At 39.6% G+C, this 19,295-nt stretch overlaps 1 protein-coding gene across 1 annotated transcript in view; it reads right to left on the bottom strand.

Annotated features, from left to right (window-relative positions):
* Window positions 1-19,295, bottom strand: part of STAG1 (stromal antigen 1) — a 465,665-nt gene that overhangs the window by 58,311 nt on the left and 388,059 nt on the right. The window contains exon 16 of the mRNA XM_052642913.1: window positions 14,483-14,586. Coding sequence (XP_052498873.1) covers window positions 14,483-14,586 — 104 coding nt within the window. The remainder of the gene's footprint in view (window positions 1-14,482; window positions 14,587-19,295) is intronic.

Below are 19,295 nucleotides of genomic sequence, written 5' to 3'. Positions count from 1 at the left end.
TGTGAAACAAAATCAAAGAGGTAAAAACTCTGTTATGCTAAATTGAAGTCAGAAATATTAATATGAATGCATGCTTTAAGCACAATACTTATAAATATATGTATTTCTTAGCTTTGTATACTAATGGTACCTAGCAGAAATGATAACCAATTGACAATGAGTATTCTTAGTGAATCACAATAAACTGTGGAAAATTCTGAAAGAGATGGGAATACCAGACCACCTAACCTGCCTCTTGAGAAATCTGTATGCAGGTCAAGAAGCAACAGTTTGAACTGGACATGGAACAACAGACTGGTTCCAAATTGGGAAAGGAATACGTCAAGGCTGTATTATTCTCATCCTGCTTATTTAACTTATATGCCAAGTATATCATGAGAAATGGTGGACTGGATGAAGCACAAGCTGGAATCAACATTGCCAGGAGAAATATCAATAACTTCAGATATGCAGATGACACCACCCTTATGGCAGAAAGCAAAGAACTAAAGAGCCTCTTGATTAAAGTGAAAGAGGAGAGTGAAAAAGCTGGCTTAAAACTCAACATTCAGAAAACGAATATCATGGCATCCAGTCCCATCACTTCATGGCAAATAGATGGGGAAACAGTGGAAACAGTGGCTGACTTTACTTTTCTGGGCTCCAAAATCACTGCAGATGGTGACCACAGCCATGAAATTAAGACACTTGCTCCTTGGAAGAAAAGCTATGACCAACCTAGACAGCATATTAAAAAGTAGAGACATTACTTTGCCAACAAAGGTCTGTCTAGTCAAAGCTATGGTTTTTCCAGTAGTCATGTATGGATGTGAGAGTTGGACCATAAAGAAAGCTGAGTGCTGAAGAACTGATGCTTTTGAACTGTGGTGTTGGAGAAGACTCTTGAGAGTCCCTTGGACTGTAGGGAGGTCTAACCAGTCCATCCTAAAGGAAATTAACCCTGAATATTCATTGGAAGGACTGATGTTGAAGCTGAAACTCTAATACTTTGGCCACGTGATGCAAAGAGCTGACTCATTTGAAAAGACCCTGATGCTGGGAAAGACTGAAGGCGGGATGAGAAGGGGACAAGAGAGGATGAGATGGCTGGATGGCATCACCAACTCAATGGACATGAATTTGAGTAAACTCTGAGAGTTGGTGATGGACAGGGAGGCCTGGCGTGCTGCAGTCCATGGGGTCGCAAGCATCGGACCTGACTGAGCGACTGAACTGAACTGATCCTTAGTGAGAAGATTTTTATTTTCACATATCACTCTTTATCAAAAGGAACTAGTGCTCGTGAGCGAGTCCTGCTCTAGGGTAATGTAGCCTACAGCGTGGCTTCCAAAAGACCATTGTCTCCTAGTATTCATGCCCTTAATAGACTCTCTTCCAAAAATGAATAAGGCTGACATGTGTAACCTAAAGAATACTGTGGGAATTATGCTATATGACTTTTGAGGTCATAAAAGACATAGAAGTGTCCACTTTATTCTCTCTTGGACGATTCATTCTGGGGGAGGCTTGCAGCCTTGAAACAGTACTACTAAGAGGTCAACATGGTAAGGATCTAAGGCTTCCTACCAACAATAAACACTAACTTACCAATCATGTGACTGAACCATTATGGAAGTAGCAAATTTATTATCAAGACTCCAGAGGTTAAGGCCCTGGCTATATCTTAACTGTAACCCTATGAGAGAATCTAAAGTAAAAAACAGCTAAGTCATTCACAAATTTCTGACCTACAGAAACTATATGAGACAATGAATACTTATTCCTTTAAGCCTCGAAGTTTGGAGTACAGTTGTCCCCCTTAACTGTGTGGGATACATTCCAAGATGCCCAGTGGATGTCTGAAATTGCTAATTGCCCTGAACCCTTGATATAGGATGTTTTTTACCATCATGAACATGCCTATGATAAAGTTAAATCGATAAATTAGGCATAGTGTGCGATTAACAGTAACTAACAGAAAATTATAATATGCTGCAATAAAACATGAATGTGGTCTCTTTCAAAATATTTTATATAAATTTAATGCCTTTTCCATTTTAACTAAGAATTCATCAAGTATTGTGGCCATCACTTTTGCAGTTTGATGTATGACAGTAAACAAACAGGAATTTCCTTTTCCTTCCTCATAATGTAACAGACAGAAATTTATTCTAAATGAACATCTTTGCAAACTCAGTACATATACATATTTTTTTCTCTTCCTGTTAAGTCTAGAACTTTCATCTTTTCACTTATAGGAAGCAGTTATGGGTTTTCTTTGACATATCCAAAATGCCAGCATCAATACTCTGTACATTCAGGTCAATATTAAGTACAATAAGGGATACTTGAACACAATCACAGCAACACTATTTTGGCAGATTTGATAACCTACAAGAGCTATGAAGTGTCTAACTGGTGGAGTACATTGGACAATGGTATGATTCACTTTCCTGGTAGGATGGAGAGAGACAAAGCTGGATGTGTGAGAATTTTTACCATGCTTCTCAGCATAGCATGCAACTTCAAACTTATCAAATTTTCCATTTAATATTCTGGACCATAGTTGACTGGTAATTAAAACTTGGGGAGAGAAATGATGGATAAGGGACAACTACTGTAATTTTTTTAAACGTAGCAATAGATTACCAATATAAGCAGTAAAGGTAGAAAGTGAGCCTGGAACATTTTGCTCTAAAAGAAAGCACTCAAAAAGTGGTAGTATGTCAAAATGACAAGAAATTAGCCCAAAGGGGCTGTGAGTCAAAATTACATTCTGTCATTGCTTCATCAATTTCTCTAAGTTTTTTTTTTCCCATTTGTAGCATTGTAAGGGAAATTGTTGGTGTATCATTTCACCCCTAATATTTAAGTGTGTCTTTAACAGATGAAGATGCAAGAACAGACTTTACATCTCCAATATTAAACAATAATCGCTTATTATCATTACATACCCAGTCACTACTTTTCTCAGTCTTTACTTTTTGGAATCATTCCTGTATTCATGTGGGTGTGCTAGGTCGCTTCAGTTTTGTCTGACTCTTTGCAACCCTACAGACTATAGCCCTCCAGATTTCTTTGTCCATGGGATTTTCCAGGCAAGATTCTGGAACAGGTTGCCATGACGTCCTCCAGGGGACCTTCTTGACCCAAGGTTCAAGTCTCTTAAGTCTCCTGCACTGGTGTGCGGGTTCTTTACCACTAGTGCCACTTGGGAAGCCCTATGTTCATATTTAATGAAATTATTAATATGGTGAAATTTGTATCAGCCACTGGGCTATTTGTTATCTATGTATCTTTTTTTCCTCCCCTCTTTTCATTCTTTGTTGTCTTCTTTGCAATTAAACATTCTTCAGCATGCAACTGGAACTTCTCTGTTGATTCTGTTCTCCTTTTTTAGGTATGAGAGGTTGCTCTAGGGGTTACAATATATCAAAAGCTCTTCAACTTATTACAAACAACTTCAAATTAATAATGAATTAATTATAACAAAATACAGCAATGTTACTCCAAGAGAGTTCTATTTCCTTTACACTTCTTTGTGCTATTGTCACACATCAATGTATATTACAATCTTAACACTACAATGCTAGTACTATTGCTTTAAAATAATCTCATGTCCCTTTAAAAATTAAAAAAAAAAATACACAGCCGTTTATGCCCACCCACATCTTTATCATTTCTAGTACTTTCTATTTCTTCCTGTGGATTATAGTTTGCATTCTTTACAACTTAAAGGATTTTCTTTTTTAGTGTTTCTTCAAAGGCAGGTCTTTTAAACAATGTGTCTCTCAATCTTTGTTTATATAGGAACGTTTTCATTTCACCTTCATACTTGTAAAATAATTTTACTGAATTTAGAATTCTTGGTTGGCAATTTTGTTGTCTTTTGGTGACTGTCATTTTACCGTCTTCTGGCCTTAACTATTTCTGATAAGTCAAACTATTAAAGTTATTGCTGCTGTCCTCCACATTCTTTTTTACTTGCTGCTTTAAAGATTTTTCATTTTTGTCTTTCAACAACGTGACCTGTGTTTACACTATTTCATTTTTTAAAAATTTCTTGGATCTGTGGATAAACATTTCTCACCAAATTTGGGTCTTCTCTGGCAATTATTAATATTCCTTTAAATGTTTTCCTTCTTGACTCCTTCTCTCTTTCCTTTCTTACTAGGACTCCACTACACAAAGCTGGTACACTTGATGCTGTTTCATACATTTCTTAAGCTCTGCCATTTCTCTTCATTTTTTTCCCTGTTTTTTTCAAAATGAACAATTTCTATTAATCTTTCATGTTCACTGTTACTTCTGTCATCTAAAATCTGTTGAGCTCATCTAATAAATTATAAATTTCTGTTATTGTAATTTTCAACTCATAAGTTAGCATCTGAAAAACAAATTACTCACTCCTTATTTCTTGTTACCATATTTTCCTATAAGTCTTTGAACACATTTACAAAAAGGGCTCTGAAGTATCTGTTAAATCCAACTGGGCCTCATGAGAAGCCATTTCTTGTTTCTAAGCTTTTTAACACTTTAAATTAATTTTGATTTTTTTTAACCTGCCCTGGGTCTTTATTGCTGAACGTGGGCTTTCTCTGGTTGTTGTAAGTCAGGACTGCTCTTCATCGTGGTGCATGGGCTTCTCACTGTGGTGGCTTCTCTTGCTGCAGAGAACAGGCTCTAGGCATTTAGACTTCAGTAGTTGTGGCATGTGGGATCTTCCCCAAATAGGGATCAAACTAGTATCTCCAGGACTGGCAAGTGGATTCTTAACCACTGGACCACCAGGGAAGCCCCTGAGAAATCATTTCTATTGTCTACTTCCCCCCCCAGAGTATGGTCACACTAGACTGTTCATTTCTTTTTTTGGCATGGCTCCAATTTTTCCAGAAAAGCAGACATTTTGGGGTACCTTGTAACAGCTATGTATTTCAAAGTTATTTTCCTAAGTTTCACTTTAACAAATTAATCTTTAATTGAAACTGTGTAACTTGTCTCTCACACGATGGATGGTTTCTGTTTGGAATTTTATTCTTTTTTTTTTTTAACTGTCTTTCCGGAAGTTTCTTCCGTGTTTCTATATCACTGGTTAGCCAATGATTTGGCAGAGATTGTGTTCAAATGCTTCAAATTTGTAGGATTCCTCCTCTCTGACACCTGATTTGCTGTGGGATAGGGAGTACATTCAAGGTTCAGTCAGTTTGTTAGTTTTCTTGATTTTTATTTTCTGTTGGGTTCTTTCACGTTACCCAATCAGCCAGGGATGTATAAAGAGTTTATTAAACCTTTTTACCATTTTCTCATTTCCAGTATTTTTATGGTTAAATTCTTGGCTGGTCCACTATTCTTACCAATTGCAGATACAATCTCTGAATGTTACAGGTCAAAGTTTCTCTTATATGTGTTTCTTTCATTACTAGTTGACAAAGTTGTAGACGTTTCCCTCTTGTCCCATATTGAGTCTTTTCTCTCTGACAGCAATTGCATGCTGGTTTTTGCATACAGTGCTGCTCTGGTAAAACTAGAGATGTCACCATTCAAGCTTGTGGGCTGTGTGCGTTGTAACCCTAGGCAAAAAGGCTATAGACTCCTACAGCTTTAAACTGAAGCTTCAGCAGTTTTTCAAGAATATAAGCACACCTCATTATATTTTGCAGATACTGCATTCAAAAAAAAAAATCCACCAAGTTGGAACTCTGTGACAGCCCTGTTTGAACAAGTCTATTGGTGCCATTTTTCCAGTAGCATTTGCTCACTTTGTGTTTCTGCGTCACATTTTGGTAATTCTGGCACTATTTTAAACTTTTTCATCATTATTATTAGATTTGTTCTGGTGTGAACAACAATCTTTGATGTTACCACTTAAATTGTTTTGGGGTGCCACAAACCATGCCCATATAAAATGGGGAACTTACTCAATGAATGTTGTGTCTCACTGCTGCTCCAGCAACTAGCTGTTCTCCCATCTTTCTCCCTTTCCTCAGGCTTCTCTACTCCCTGAGACTCAACAAAATTGAAATTAATAACCCTACTAACCCCTAATAAGCCTCTTAAGTGTTCAGGTGAAAAGAAGCTTCATCACGTATCTCTCACTTTAAATCAAAAGCTTGATGCAGGTGAAAGAAGAGGGTGAAAAAGCTAGCTTAAAACTCAACATTCAAAAAACTAGATCATGCCATCTGGTAATATCACTTCATAGCAAATATATATGGAAACAGTGACAGACTTTATTTTCTTGGGCTCCAAACTCACTGTGAATGGTGGCTGCAGCCATGATTTTAAAAGATGCTTGCTCCTTGGAAGAAAAGCTATGAGAAACCTAGACAGCATGTTAAAAAGCAGAGACATCAGTTTGGTGACAAAGGTCCTAATAGTCAAAGCTCTGGTTTTCTCAACAGTCATGTACAGATGTGAGAGCTGGACCAGAAAGAAGTCTGAACATCGAAGAAATGATGTGTTTGAATTGTGTGCTGGAGAAGACTCTTGAAAGTCCCTTGGATAGCAAAGGGGATCAAACCAGTCAATCCTAAAGGAAATCAACCCTGAATAATCATGGGAAGCGCTGATGTTGAACCTCCAATACGTTGGTCACCTGATGCAAAGAGCTGACTCATTGGAAAGGACCTTGATGCTGGGAAAGACTGAAGGCAGGAGGAGAAGGAGACAACATAGGATGGCTGGATGGCATCACAGACTCAGTGGACATGAGTTTGAGCAAACACAGGGAAACCTCGATGGTCCATGGGGTCTCAAAGACTTGGACATGACTTCAGTTCAGTTTAGTTCAGTTCAGTCGCTCAGTCGTGTCTGACTCTTTGTGATCCCATGAATCGCAGCATGCCAGGCCTCCCTGTCTATCACCAACTCCCGGAGTTCACCCAAACTCATGTCCATCAAGTCAGTGATGCCATCCAGCCATCTCATCCTATGTTGTCCCCTTCTCCTCCTGCCCCCAATCCCTCCCAACATCAGAGTTTTCCAATGACTTAACACTTCGCATGAGGTGGCCCAAGTATTGGAGTTTCAGCTTTAGCATCAATCTTTCCAAAGAACACCCAGGACTGATCTCCTTCAGAATGGACTGGTTGGATCTCCTTGTAGTCCAAGGGACTTATGTGTATACCTGTGGCGGATTCATGTTGATGTATGGAAAAACCAAAACAATATTGTAAAATAATTAACCTCCAACTAAAATAAATAAAGTTATATTAAAAAAAAAAGAGTCTTCTCCAACACCACAGATCAAAAGCATCAATTCTTCAGTGCTCAGCTTTCTTTATAGTCCAACTCTCACATCGATACATGACCACATGAAAAACCATAGCCTTCACTAGACGGACTTTTGTTTGCAAAGTAATGTCTCTGATTTTGAATATGCTATCTAGGTTGGTCATAACTTTTCTTCCAAGGAGTGAGCGTCTTTTAATTTCATGGTTGCAATCACCATCTGCAGTGATTTTGGAGCCTTTAAAATTAAAGTCTGACACTGTTTCCACTGTTTCCCCAACTATTTCCCATGAAGTGATGGGATCAGATGCCATGATGATCTTCGTTTCTGAATGTTGAGCTTTAAGCCAACTTTTTCATTCTCCTCTTTCACTTTCATCAAGAGGCTTTTTAGCTCCACTTCACTTTCTGCCATAAGGGTGGTGTCATCTGCATATCTGAGGTTATTGATATTTCTCCCGGCAATCTTGATTCCAGCTTGTGCTTCTTCCAGCCCAGCGTTTCTCATGATGTATTCAGCATATAAGGTAAATAAGCAAGGTGATAAAGTACAGCCTTGACGTACTCCTTTTCCTATTTGGAACCAGTCTGTTGTTCCATGTCCAGTTCAACTGTTGCTTCCTGATCTGCATATAAGTTTCTCAAGAGGCAGGTCAGGTGGTCTGGTATTCCTGTCTCTTTCAGAATTTTCCACAGTTTATTGTGATCCACACAGTCAAAGGCTTTGGCAAAGTCAATAAAGCAGAAATAGATGTTTTCTTGGAATTCTCTTGCTGTTTCCATGATCCGGCGATGCTGGCAATTTGATCTCTGGTTCCTCTGCCTTTTCTAAAACCAGCTTGAACATCTGAAAGTTCAGGGTTCATGTATTGCTGAAGTCTGGCTTGGAGAATTTTGAGCATTACTTTACTAGCGTGTGACATGACTTACCAACTGAATAACAAAAACTGGACTTGATTAAACTTAGTGAGGAAGAAGTATTGAAAGTTAGGACAGGTCGGAAACTAGGCCTCATGAATCAAACAGTTAGCTAAGTTGTGAATGCAATTTCTTTGAAAGAAATTAGAAGTGCTACTCCAGTGAAAACACAAATAATAAGAAAGTGAAACAACCTTATGGAGGATATGGAATCAGCTTTAGTGATCTGATAAAAGCAAACCAGATATAACATTCCCTTATGTCAAAGTCTAATTCAAAGCAAGGCTCTCTCTTAAATTCTATGCCGAGAGAAGTGAGGAAGCTCCAAGAGAAAAGTTTGAATCTAGTTCATGAGATTTTAAAAGAAGCCATCTCCATAACATAAGACTTCAAGGTGAAGCAGCAAGTACTGATGCAAAAGCTGCAGCAAGTTATCTAGATCTAGGTAAGACAAGCAATGAAGGTGGCTTGGGCGGGTCATGGTGGAGAGGCCTGACAGAATGTGGTCCACTGGAGAAGGAAATGGCAAACCACTTCAGCATTCTTGCCTTGAGAACCACAGTATGAAAAGGCAAAATGATCGGGTACCAAAAGAGCAACTCCCTATGTCATTAGGTGCCCAATAAGCTACTGGAGATCAGTGGAGAAATAACTCCAGAAAGAATGTAGGGATGGAGCCAAAGCAAAAACAATACCCAGCTGTGGATGTGACTGGTGATAGAAGCAAGATCCAATGCTGTAAAGAGCAATATTGCATAGGAACCTGGAATGTCAGGTCCATGAATCAAGGCAAATTGGAAGTGGTCAAACAAGAGATGGCAAGGGTGAACGTCGACATTTTAGGAATCAGCAAACTAAAATGGACTGGAATGGGTGAATTTCACTCAGGTGACCATTACATCTACTACTGCGGGCAGGAATCCCTCAGAAGAAATGGAGTAGCCATCATGGTCAACAAAAGAGTTCGAAATGCAGTACTTGGATGCCATCTCAAAAACGACAAAATGATCTCTATTTGTCTCCAAGGCAAACCATTCAATACCACAGTTATCCAAGTATATGCCCCAACCAGTAATGCTAAAGAAACTGAAGTTGAATGGTTTTATGAAGACCTACAAGAACTTTTAGAACTAACATCCAAAAAACATGTCCTTTTCATTATAGGGGACTGGAATGCAAAAGTAGGAAGTCAAGAAACACCTGGAGTAACAGGCAAATTTGGCCTTGGAATGCAGAATGAAACAGGGCAAAGACTAATAGAGTTTTGCCAAGAAAATGCACTGGTCATAGCAAACACCCTCTTCCAATAACACAAGAGAAGACTCTACACATGGACATCACCAGATGGTCAACACCAAAATCAGATTGATTATATTCTTTGCCGCCAAAGATGGAGAAGCTCTATACAGTCAACAACAACAAGACCGGGAGCTGACCGTGGCTCAGATCATGAACTCCTTATTGCCAAATCCAGACTTAAATTGAAGAAAGTAGGGAAAACCACTAGACCATTTAGGTATGACCTGAATCAAATACCTTATGATTATACAGTGGAAGTGAGAAATAGATTTAAGGGCCTAGATCTGACAGATAGAGTGCCTGATGGACTATGGAATGAGGTTCGTGACACTGTACAGGAGACAGGGATCAAGACCATCCCCATGGAAAAGAAATGCAAAAAAGCAAAATGGCTGTCTGGGGAAGCCTTACAAATAGCTGTGAAAACAAGAGAGGCGAAAAGCAAAGGAGAAAAGCAAAGATATAAGCATCTGAATGCAGAGTTCCAAAGAATAGCAAGAAGAGATAAGAAAGCCTTCTTCAGCAGTCAATGCAAAGAAATAGAGGAAAACAACAGATTGGGAAAGACTAGAGATCTCTTCAAGAAAACTAGAGACACCAAGGGAACATTTCATGCAAAGATGGGCTTGATAAAGGACAGAAATGGTATGGACCTAAGAGAAGCAGAAGATATTAAGAAGAGGTGGCAAGAATACATGGAAGAACTGTACAAAAAAGATCTTCACGACCCAGATAATCATGATGATGTGATCACTCACCTAGAGCCAGACATCTTGGAATGTGAAGTCAAGTGGGCCTTAGAAAGCATCACTATGAACAAAGCTAGTGGAGGTGATGGAATTCCAGTTAAGCTGTTACAAATCCTGAAAGATGATGCTGTGAAAGTGCTGCACTCCATATGCCAGCAAGTTTGGAAAACTCAGCAGTGGCCACAGGACTGGAAAAGGGCAGTTTTCATTCCAATCCCAAAGAAAGGCAATGCCAAAGAATGCTCAAACTACTGCACAATTGCACTCATCTCACACGCTAGTAAAGTAATGCTCAAAATTCTCCAAGCCAGACTTCAGCAGTACATGAACCGTGAACTCCCTGATGTTCAAGCTGGTTTTAGAAACGGCAGAGGAACCAGAGATCAAATTGCCAACATCCGCTGGATCATGGAAAAAGCAAGAGAGTTCCAGAAAAACATCTATTTCTGCTTTATTGACTTTGCCAAAGCCTTTGACTGTGTGGATCACAATAAACTGTGGAAAATTCTGAAAGAGATGGGAATACCAGACCACCTGACCTGCCTCTTGAGAAATCTGTATGCAGGTCAGGAAGCAACAGTTAGAACTGGACATGGAACAACAGACTGGTTCCAAATAGGAAAAGGAGTATGTCAAGGCTGTATATTGTCACCCTGCTTATTTAACTTATATGCAGAGTACATCATGAGAAACGCTGGACTGGAAGAAACACAAGCTGGAATCAAGATTGCCAGGAGAAATATCAATAACCTCAGATATGCAGATGACACCACCCTTATGGCAGAAAGTGAAGAGGAGCTAAAAAGCCTCTTGATGAAAGTGAAAGAGGAGAATGAAAAAGTTGGCTTAAAGCTCAACATTTAGAAAACAAAGATCATGGCATCTGATCCCATCACTTCATGGGAAACAGACGGGGAAACAGGGGAAACAGTGTCAGACTTTATTTTGGGGGGCTCTAAAATCACTGCAGATGGTGACTGCAGCCATGAAATTAAAAGACGCTTACTCCTTGGAAGAAAAGTTATGACCAACTTAGATAGCATATTCAAAAGCAGAGACATTACTTTGCAAACTAAGGTCCATCTAGTCAAGGCTATGGTTTTTCATGTGGTCATGTATGGATGTGAGAGTTGGACTGTGAAGAAGGCTGAGCACTGAAGAATTGATGCTTTTGAACTATGGTGTGGGAGAAGACTCTTGAGAGTCCCTTGGACTGCAAGGAGATCCAACCAGTCCATTCTGAAGATCAGCCCTGGGATTTCTTTGGAAGGAATGATGCTAAAGCTGAAACTCCAGTACTTTGGCCACCTCATGCGAAGAGTTGAGTCACTTGAAAAGACTCTCATGCTGGGAGGGACTGGGGGCAGGAGGAGAAGGGGACAACAGAGGATGAGATAGCTGGATGGCATCACTGACTCGATGGACGTGAGTCTGAGTGAACTCCGGGAGTTGGTGATGGACAGGGAGGCCTGGCGTGCTGAGATTCATGGGGTTGCAAAGAGTCAGACACGACTGAGCAACTGAACTGAACTGATGCTATACAAAAGATTTGCAATGTAGATGAAATAGCATTATATTAAAAGAAGACGCCACCTAGGATTTTCATAGTTATACAGGTGGTGACTTTAAGATGAAGCCAATGTTCACTTGCCTTTCTGAGAGTTCTAGGGACCCTTGGTGGTGGTGGTGGTTTAGTCGCTAAGTCATGTCTGACTCTTGTGACCCCATGGATTGTAGGTTGTCAGGCTCCACTGTCCATGGGATTCTCCAGGCAATAATACTGGAGTGGGTTGCCATTTCCTTCTCCAGGGGACCTTCCCAACCCAGGAAATGAACCTGGGTCTTATGTACTGCAGGCAGATTCTTTACCAACTGAGCTATGAGCTGCCTGTCACAATATTCATTTTGCAGCCCCGTGGATCAAGGGCCCCTTGAATTATGCTAAATCTACCCTGCCTATGCTCTATCAATGTGGCAACAAAGTCTGGGAGATGGCACATCTGTTTACAACGTGGTTTCAGTTCAGTTCTATTGCTCAGCCATGTCTGACTCTCTGTGACTCTATGGACTGCAGCCTGCCAGTCTTCCCTGTCCATCACCAACTCCCGGAGCTGGTGGTTTGGCAAATATTTTAAGCCCACTGTTGAGATCTATGGCTCAAAAAAAAGGTCCCTTTCAAAATATGACTGCTCACTGACAATGCATCTGGTCACCCAAGAGTTCTGATGGAGATGTACAAAGAGAATAATGTTATTTTCATGTCGCTTAACACAATATTCATTTTGTAGCCCCATGGATCAAGGAGTAATTTTGACTTCGAAGTTTTACTAGTTAAGAAAAATTCTGTAAGGCTATAGCTGCTATAGACAGTGATTCCTCTGATGAATCTGAGCAAAGTCCATTGGAAATTTTCTAAAAAGGATTCAGCATTCTAGATGGCACTAAAAATATTCATGATTCAAGGAAAAGAGGTAAAAATATCAACATTAACAGGATTTTTGAAGAAGTTGATTTCAACTCTTATGAATGACTTTGAGAAGTACAAGGGGTTCTGTGGAGGAAGGAACTACAGATGTGCAGGAAATAACAAGAGAAAGAATTCAAAGTGGAGTCTGAATATGTATAAACCTCATGACAAACACTTTTAACAGATAAGGAGTTGCTTCTTTTGGGTGAGCAAAGGAAGTGGTTCCTAGAGATGTAATCTACTCATGGTGAAAATGCTGTGATGATTGTTGAAATGACAATAAAGGATTTAGAATATGACACATATTTAGTTGATAAAGCAGTGGCAGGGTTTGAGAGGACTGACTCCAGTTCTGAAAGACTTTTACTGTGGGTCAAATGCTATCAGACAGTATTAGATGTTACTGAGAACCAGTTTTCAAAAGGAAAAGTCCATCAATGAGGTAAACTTCATCATTGCCTAACTTTAAGAAATTGCCATCAGCAAAAAGACTCTTACTTTCTGAAAGCTCAGATGATTGTGTTTTTCTTTAAGCAATAAAGTTTTAAATTACAGTATGTACATTGTTTTTCTAGGCATAAGGCATTGTACACTTAATAGACTACTGTATAGTGTAAATACAACTTTTGTATGCATTGAGAAAAGAAAAAAATCATGTTCTTAGCTTTACTGCAATATTTGCTTTATTGTAGTGGTCTGGAACTCAACCTACAATATCTCTAAGATATGCCGAGAAATACTTCTCAATTTTGTTTTTTTTTTAAATCTGTGGTGAATTTCCAGAGCCCTGATATGGGTTTTGATATTTTTTCCAGTTTCATTCCTTTTTTTGCGGGGGTGGGGGTAGAGAAGAGGAAGGGAAATTGCCTACTTCTTCACACTATCAGAGTTAGTCTTTCCATCTGTGATCATCTCAATTCATCTGGAATAATAATGAAAGATCTAATCCTTAGGTAGGTTGATAAGGAGTCTGGGGTCCTCAAGGAGGAAGGGGCCCAGAGCCCTTGAGGAAGAAGGGGTCCGGGGCTCTCAAGGAGGAGAAAAGGACAAACTTTCTACACTGCTTTGTCTTAGTCAATATAAGAATGTATCTTGCTCGAGGACATGTTTTTCCTTAATAAGAACCTTCTGACTAATGTTGTTATCTTAAGATGTATGCTGTAGGAGTGGATCTTGTAAGACCTTTCTATTGTTAGTTCTAATCCTGTTAATTTAAGATGTAAGTTTTGGGAGTGGGTCTGGTAAAAGTATATAAGGCCTTGATAAGACTCTCAAGGGGAGGCACTCTCCATCCTCCTTCTGATATCCAAGTCAGAAGCTTTCTCTGTCCTTTTTCACTTTAATGAAACTCTGCTGCACAAAAGCTCTTGAGTGATCAAGCCTGGTCCCTGGTCCTGAAGCTAAATCTTCCTCAGAGATTACGAATCCGACATCGTTCACTGTGAGCTATCAGCAATAATACCTGCATTATTAGCCTCATACTAGGGGTGAGCAATCTAAGAAAGAAAATGGTCAACTGTCCAAAGATTACATAGATGCTAAATGCAAGAGTTTGCAAAACTAGATAGTTTGCCTTCAGAGCCTTTCTGTACTTTAAACAAATATGAATGTGAAAATTCTTAGGATACTGAACTAGAAGCAGGCACAAGTGTATGCAGCATGGACGAAAAGAATCTATTTTTGGAAACTGAGTAGACAGGATATAAGATGAACTACCACAACTTGTATCATTTACAAAATTTTCATGTGTTTAGGAATACATATGTCAGTAAATATTCAAATATTTCAAAGTTGTTCACTTTTTTTTCTTTTTTTTTTAGATTTTTCACTAGTAACTTACTCTCTTGCCGGTACCCCTTCCCACTGGAGGATGTGCCTCAGCAGCTTGACGAATTGTACAAACCATTAGCTCTATAAGAGCACTCTCCTGACGGTCGGACATTGCTAAAGTCAAACAAAACACATTAGCATAAGTAGATAGTTTTATAATAGCCACATATCAAAAATGCACACAATTATTAAAAAAAACCCTGCAACCATTACTTAAAGACTAAGGTTAAGTTCTATTCTGTGTCCTTTTTATCTTTTCAATAATATGTATCTGTCATAAGTCAAATAAGAAAGAGATACACAAAGTAAAGAAACAGAGAATAACCTCCAGTTTCTTCTAATACCTAATCTCTTGTAATATCATACTTCTGAACTGGGCAATGCCAAAATTTTCCTTCTATATCATTTCAAAGTTTACATATATTTTGCTTTTTTTAGTAAAAAAACATTAACAACAGATTTTGAGTATCTTTCAAGTGATATGACATATATGAATAACTGCCTTAAATAATTACAAGTTATTACATAGTTTGTGTTTCACAGTTTATTCAACCTTCTCTATTAACATTCACTCAAATTTTCCCCAAATTCTTGTCACATTTATAAAAAATTCAATAACAAGTATCATAAATACACACATATTTATGTAACTAACACTTCTATTTTGGCAGAATAAATGTCGAGAGGGAATAATGAGTCAAAGGTTAAAATCTTGGTACTGACAAATCAATAAGGTTACTTACTGCAATCCACACCTCCAACTGCCATGATGACAATGTTTGATTCCTTTTATCCCTGCCAACACTGGATGTTATAAGTTCCTTTAATTTTTGCCAATCCAATCACTCAAAGTGGTATTTCTTATTTTGCTCCTGCATAATTAGTGGAGTGCATTTTCTTGTTTATTAAAAAAAATTTTTGGAGATTCTTCTGTTTATTTTCTGTTAACTTTTCCATTGTTACACACCTTTCTTGGATTCTTATATATTAGTACCATTAACTTTGTCTTAAATGATGCAAATATTTTCTCACAGCTTGTTCTTTAGGTTTTAGACTCCTCATGGTATATTTTGTCAGAAATAGTTAACTTTTACAGAGTCATATCTATAGAGATTTGTGTTATGACTTTCAGATTTCTTTCTTTGCTTTCCAGGATTTTTATTTATTTTTTTGAGAGATAACTGACATACAATACCATACGGGTTTAAGTTGCACCACACAATGATTCAATTTACTTACATTGTGAAATGATCACCACAGTAAGTTTAGCTAATATCTATCGTTTCATATAGATTAAAAAAAAAGTCTTTTGGGTTTCTTGCATTGCTTTCAAAGAGCTTCTTTCTCCCAGAGATTAAGAAGTATATTTTCTTCTCTGTCTCTGTTGCTTGCTTTTACATCTCTTATCTATTTGAAATTTATTCTGCTGACAGTATTAATATCAGGTTTGGGTCTGTTTGCTCCCACCAGATGAGTACTCAATGATGCCCCCATCATCGTTAAAGAAAACCAGCTTTGCTTGGTTTATCTGAAATGTCAACTTTTAACATGTTGGTGGGCTGCCATCTCTGGGGTCGTACAGAGTCGGACACGACTGAAGCGACTTAGCAGCAGACGCTCCTATATAGGATAAATCATCTGCCTGCAATGCAGGAGACCCGGGTTCGATCCCTGGGTTGGTAAGATCCCCTGGAGAAGGAAATGGCAACCCACTTCAGTATTCTTGCCTGGAGAATCCCATGGGCAGAGGAGCCTGGCAGGCTACAGTACACGGGGTTGCAAAGAGTCGGACACGACTGAGCAACTTTACTTTCACTATATACTTTGATCTATTAATATTTCTGGATTCTTCAGTTTCAGTGTTATAAAGCCATGCTGTTTCGATTACAGCAACGTTATACCCCATGTCTGAGGTCAGAGGCGGCGGCCGGGAGGACCTACCCCGCGTCCGAGGTCAGGGGCAGGGGCCGAGAGTGCCAGCTGCGACAGTGCAGGTGCAGCCGAGAGGAGCTACCCCACGCCTGAGGCGGCGGCTGGGAGGAGCAACCCCACGTCCAAGGAGTGGTGGCTGTGCGGGCGCAGGAGGGCCTAGAGGAGCTATTCCACGTTCAAGGTCAGGAGGGGCTGCAGTGAGGAGATACCCCTTGTCCAAGGTAAGGAGCAGCAGCTGCGCTTTGCTGGAGCAGCCATGAATGGATACCCCACGTCCAAATAAGAGAAACCCAAGTAAGATGGTAGGTGTTGCAAGAGGGCATCAGAGGGCAGACACACTGAAACCATAATCATAGAAAACTAGTCAATCTAATCACACTAGGACCACAGCCTTGTCTAACTCAATAAAATCAAGCCATGCCCGTGGGGCCACTCAAGACGGGTGGGTCATGGTGGAGAGGTCTGACAGAATGTGGTCCACTGGAGAAGGGAATGGCAAACCACTTCAGTATTCTTGCCTCGAGAACCCCATGAACAGTATGAAAAGGCAAAATGATAGGATACTGAAAGAGGACCTCCCCAGGTCAGTAGGTGCCCAATATGCTACTGGAGGTCAGTGGAGAAGTAACTCCAGAAAGAATGAAGGGATGGAGCCAAAGCAAAAACAATACCCAGCTGTGGATGTGACTGGTGATAGAAGCAAGATCTGATGCTGTAAAGAGCAATATTGCATAGGAAGCTGGAATGTCAGGTCTATGAATCAAGGCAAATTGGAAGTAGTCAAACAGGAGATGGCAAGAGTGAACGTCGACATTCTAGCAATCAGTGAACTAAAATAGACTGGAATGGGTGAATTTAACTCAGATGACCATTATATCTACTACTGCAGGCAGAAATCCCTTAGAAGAAATGGAGTAGCCATCATGGTCAACAAGAGAGTCCAAAATGCAGTACTTGGATGCAGTCTCAAAAACGACAGAATGATCTCTGTTCGTCTCCAAGGCAAACCATTCAATATCACAGTAATCCAAGTCTATGTCCCAACCAGTAACGCTGAAGAAGCTGAAGTTGAACGGTTCTATGAAGACCTATAAGAACTTTAAGAACTAACACCTGAAAAAGATGTCTTTTTCATTGTAGGGGACTGGAATGCAAAAGTAGGAAGTCAAGAAACAGGCAAATTTGCCTGGAGTAACAGGCAAATTTAGCCTTGGAATGCGGAATGAAACAGGGCAAAGACTAATAGAGTTTTGCCAAGAAAACGCACTGGTCACAGCAAACACCCTCTTCCAACAACAAAAGAGAAGACTCTACACATGGACATCACCAGATGGTCAACACCAAAATCAGACTGATTATATTCTATGCAGCCAAAGATGGAGAAGCTCTATACAGTCAACAACAATAAGACTGGGAGCTGACTGTGGCTCAGATCATGAACACCTTATTGCCAAATTCAGACTTAAATTGAAGAAAGTAGGGAAAACCACTAGCCCATTCAGGTATGACCTAAATCAAATCACTTATGATTATACAGTAGAAGTGAGAAATAGATTTAAGGGACTAGATCTCAGAGTGCCTGATGAACTATGGATGGAGGCTTGTGACATTGCATAGGAGACAGGGATCAAGACCATCTCCATGGAAAAGAAATGCAAATAAGCAAAATGGCTGTCTGGGGAGGCCTTACAAATAGCTGTGAAAAGAAGAGAGGCGAAAAGCAAAGGAGAAAAGCAAAGATATAAGCATCTGAATGCAGAGTTCCAAAGAATAGCAAGAAGAGATAAGAAAGCCTTCTTCAGCAGTCAATGCAAAGAAATAGAGGAAAACAACAGATTGGGAAAGACTAGAGATCTCTTCAAGAAAACTAGAGATACCAAGGGACCATTTCATGCAAAGATGGGCTCGATAAAGAACAGAAATGGTATGGACCTAAGAGAAGCAGAAGATATTGAGAAGAGGTGGCAGGAATACACAGAAGAACTGTACTGAAGATCTTCAAGACCAAGATAATCATGATGATGTGATCACTCACCTAGAGCCAGACATCTTGGAATGTGAAGTCAAGCGGGCCTTAGAAAGCATCACTATGAACAAAGCTAGTGGAGGTGTTGGAATTCCAGTTGAGCTATTTCAAAGCCTGAAAGATGATGCTGTGAAAGTGCTGCACTCAATATGCCAGCAAATCTGGAAAACTCAGCAGTGGCCACAGGACTGGAAAAGGGCAGTTTTCATTCCAATCCCAAAGAAAGGCAATGCCAAAGAATGCTCAAACTACTGCACAATTGCACTCATCTCACACGCTAGTAAAGTAATGCTTAAAATTCTCCAAGCCAGGCTTCAGCAATACATGAACCATGAATTTTCAGATGTTGAAGCTGGTTTTAGAAAAGGCAGAGGAACCAGAGATCAGATTGCCAACATCCGCTGGATCATGGAAAAAGCAAGAGAGTTCTGGAAAAACATCTATTTCTGTTTTATTGACTATGCCAAAGCCTTTGACTATGTGGACCACAATAAACTGTGGAAAATTCTGAAAGAGATGCGAATACCAGAGCACCTGACCTGCCTCATGAGAAACCTGTATGCAGGTTAGGAAGCAATAGTCAGAACTGGATGGAACAACAGACTGGTTTCAATTAGGAAAAGGAGTACCTCAAGGCTGTTTACTGTCACCCTGCTTATTTAACTTATATGCAGAGTATATCATGAGAAATGCTGGACTGGAAGAAACACAGGCTGGAATCAAGACTGCTGGGAGAAATATCAATAACCTCAGATATGCAGATGACACCACCCTTATAGCAGAAAGTGAAGAGGAACTAAAGAGCCTCTTGATGAAAGTGAAAGAGGAGAGTGAAAAAGTTGGCTTAAAGCTCAACATTCAGAAA

Source organism: Budorcas taxicolor, chromosome 1 (genome assembly GCF_023091745.1).
Source record: "Budorcas taxicolor isolate Tak-1 chromosome 1, Takin1.1, whole genome shotgun sequence".
Taxonomy (NCBI): domain Eukaryota; kingdom Metazoa; phylum Chordata; class Mammalia; order Artiodactyla; family Bovidae; genus Budorcas; species Budorcas taxicolor.
Note: the sequence above shows the minus strand (reverse complement) of the source record. Positions and strands in the feature narration are given on the sequence as shown.